General features: G+C 43.0%; 1 protein-coding gene across 1 annotated transcript; it reads right to left on the reverse strand.

Moving 5' to 3' along the window:
- Window positions 1–1182: 1182 nt before the first annotated feature.
- LOC133318379 (aldehyde oxidase GLOX) lies at window positions 1183–2788 on the reverse strand. Its single transcript, XM_061520364.1, has one exon. The coding sequence runs from the start codon at window positions 2786–2788 to the stop codon at window positions 1184–1186; it is 1605 nt and encodes a 534-aa protein (XP_061376348.1). The 3' UTR covers window position 1183.
- Between the last annotated feature and the right edge of the window lie 266 nt (window positions 2789–3054).

Raw genomic sequence — 3054 nt, forward strand, 5'->3', positions numbered from 1 at the left:
TTAGATCTGTATCATTTAAAGAGTAAAATACGTTGATATGAGAAAGCTCAGATGCTTTCAGAGATGCATGGTGGTATAAACCAAGATCTACGTAACTTTTCAAGATCTACGTAATGACATTTCATTTGGCATATTTTGTCTGTCACAAAAAAAATTTGAATTTAGAACAATGATACCATAAGAACGTTTAAACCCAAATTAATAAGAACGTTTAAAAAATAGGAGAAGGTTATAGTTACTACCTCTTTATTAATTTGGGTTTTAACCTTCTCCTTTCTCCTAATTAAAAAGTGGTTTTCTCTTTATTAATTTGGTTTTAAACGTTCTTATGGTATCATTGTTATAAATTCATATTTTTTTGTGACAGACAAAATATGTCAAATGAGTTGTCATTACGTAAATCTCGAAAAGTTATGTGGAACCAAAAAAATTACATAATTCGGACACCCGCGTCAAAAGTTATGGACTTCCAAAGTTTTACGGTCAAACTGTTGATTTTTGTGTCACGTGGCAGCACCTGGTGAAACACGCTCCAATGGAGAGTGTCTCTCTCCTGGGTCACGCCTAAATGGAAAGTGTCTCTCTCCAACCGTTCACGCCCATGTGGTGCGTGTTTGACTGCTATATTTTCGTAAATAATTTTAAAACGACTACATTTGCATAATTTTTTTATTAAAAAAACAATAAATTAAATTTTTTTTTGCCAATTATGGCCTACCATTAGTTTTTGTCTAAAAGAAATGCATGCCTAAGGCTTTAGTGCAATGTATGATATAGATAATTGAGTGAAAACTGAAGACACAATGACGAGAGCCTTAGGCTGTTATGCATTTCGAGTGTCTAGGTACTTTTGTTTATTTTAATTTTTTTTGTATTTTACTTAGACACTTGTTAAAATTGCTTGATCTAGTTAAATAATTGTTATTCGCTAAAGATTCCGAAGAATAACCACAGACAAATCCACAAAATTATAGATCATTTGCTATATAATATATTCCATTATATCAATCATTCGCTGCTGAACCCATTAAACAACCCATTAATAATTCAGCATCGACAATCGCCCATCGTATTTCCTATTAACAATTGCAGAATCTAAAATTTTAATCCCAAAAAAATAAATAAAAAGAAAATCAATACAATTCCAAATTTTAAAAACAAACCAAAAGAAGAAATTCCAAAGCTACGAGACGTGTATCCAACGGGCAACGCTTGGCACCCCCTGGTTAACCGCGAATGCCATGTAATAACCCGGCGGCGCCACCATCCCATTCGGCGGCGCCGTACATCCAATCCGGTACCTTCCTTCGCCGTCCGGTATGGCGGAGGTAACGGCTAGTTTGACCAGACGTTGACCCTGCGAGAACGAATGCGTGGCAAAAGGCGCACTAGCCAAATTCACTTCCACGATTCCCACCACAGGCAACGTAACAGACACCATCACATCAAATTTCCCACCAAAACGCACCGTTTCGGGTATTTCCTCAATATCGGGTCGGAGATTCGCCCGATCCAGAGCCAAATACTCAGGCGAAAACGCTTCGATCCGCAACTCGGTCGGAAACTCAGCGTCGAACCGGTAAAACACGTGCGGGTTGCTCCCCGCAAGTAAAACCCTTCCGTCAGGTAACAAATTCGCAGTGGAATGATACAATCTAGGTACCGTGCCCGGGTTCAAAACCATGAACCGTAAACCCACGGGTTGATCGGGTCGGTAGAGAACCGGGTTCAAGCACGGGTTTGAAGCCAATTCAAAACCTTGAGTCCCTGACATTGCACCGTTTATAATCAAAACGTCGCCGTTTGGAAGCATCACCATATCGCCCATGATTCTCCCATACGGCATATCCTCCATCTGCCAAACCGGATCGGGTCCAGTCGCCAAGATCCGACCGCAACTTCCATGCGCCGGCGTGTCCGTGTTCCGTTCAAGAAACGCACCGAACTGAGCTCCGCCGCAGACAACAACCTCCGCGCCGGAGTAATCTCCTTCAAGCGCCAGCATCGCCGATGACCCCGCCGACGGGTAATTCCTGGGGCCACCGTCTAAATTCGGATACTCTCTCACGATGCGGTTGCCGGCGACGTCGTACATCACCGCCTTCGTGTTCGCGAACACGAAGAGGTGACCGTTGGGGAGAAGGTGCACGTAAGGGTACAAGTTATCCATTTGAGTGTCCTCTGTTTCAGCGAGGAACGGGAACGAAACGAAGCCGTTTTGCCTCGGCGGGTAAAACTCCACCGTGTTGGAACCTCTTCCTCCGACGATGATTACCGAACCGTCCGGTAAGATCTGGTTCGTCGCGTACCATCGACCTTCGTTCAATTCGAAGTCGTTTAGCTCCTCCCAATCGCATGACCCGTTTGCGTCGCACGGGTCGAACTTTCGGATCTTTTTGAACCCGTCGAGGTCACCACCGGTTTGTAAGAGTGTTCCGTTTGGGAGGAACTGACCCGAAGAGCACCACGTGTCAGTGAGGATTTTTAATGAACGGAGTTGGTTTGTTTTTGGGTCGAACTGAACCGAATGAGCGTAACAATCGCGCTTTAAAGCAGCGTCGTTCCGGTCGAACCGGCAATGGCCTTTAGGGAGGAGTTTTCTCGATGGACCGATGTTAGTCCGGTCCAGGAGGACCACCGTGTTGAAGCGTGTGACCGCCGTGTGCATGGAGGAGATACCGGCGTCGGCGACCAGAAGCTCCCACGTGCCGGGGAGCTCAGCACGTGCATGTATCGCGAAAGTTAGAACGAAGAGGAAGCATAAGAGTGAAGCTGAGCCACTGCCCATTGGAAGAAAGTGGAAAGAAAGTGTGGAAGTGAGTAAGTGCAATTGTAGTGATGTGAAGCTTCTATTCTTATGATTATAAAGAATGAGAATAAAAGTGAAAATTTTGGAAATTTAATAAAAAAAGTACACTGTAATAAAAGAGTTTTTAGAATATTTAAGTTTTTATGAATGTAAAAAAAATAAAATTAGAAGAGCTAGTCCTACTATTTAAACATGATTACCTCCCTTAATGGTACATGTGATTTATAAAAAAATTAAAAAGTAAA

This window comes from Gastrolobium bilobum, unplaced genomic scaffold, assembly GCF_033153095.1.
Source record: "Gastrolobium bilobum isolate Gb01-03AN ecotype WA unplaced genomic scaffold, APGP_CSIRO_Gbil_v1 utg53169, whole genome shotgun sequence".
In the NCBI taxonomy this organism is placed as follows: domain Eukaryota; kingdom Viridiplantae; phylum Streptophyta; class Magnoliopsida; order Fabales; family Fabaceae; genus Gastrolobium; species Gastrolobium bilobum.

Coding starts and splice junctions, on each gene's coding strand:
- LOC133318379 (XM_061520364.1), bottom strand. CDS start 2,788: ATGGGCAGTGGCTCAGCTTCACTCTTATGCTTCCTCTTCGTTCTAACT.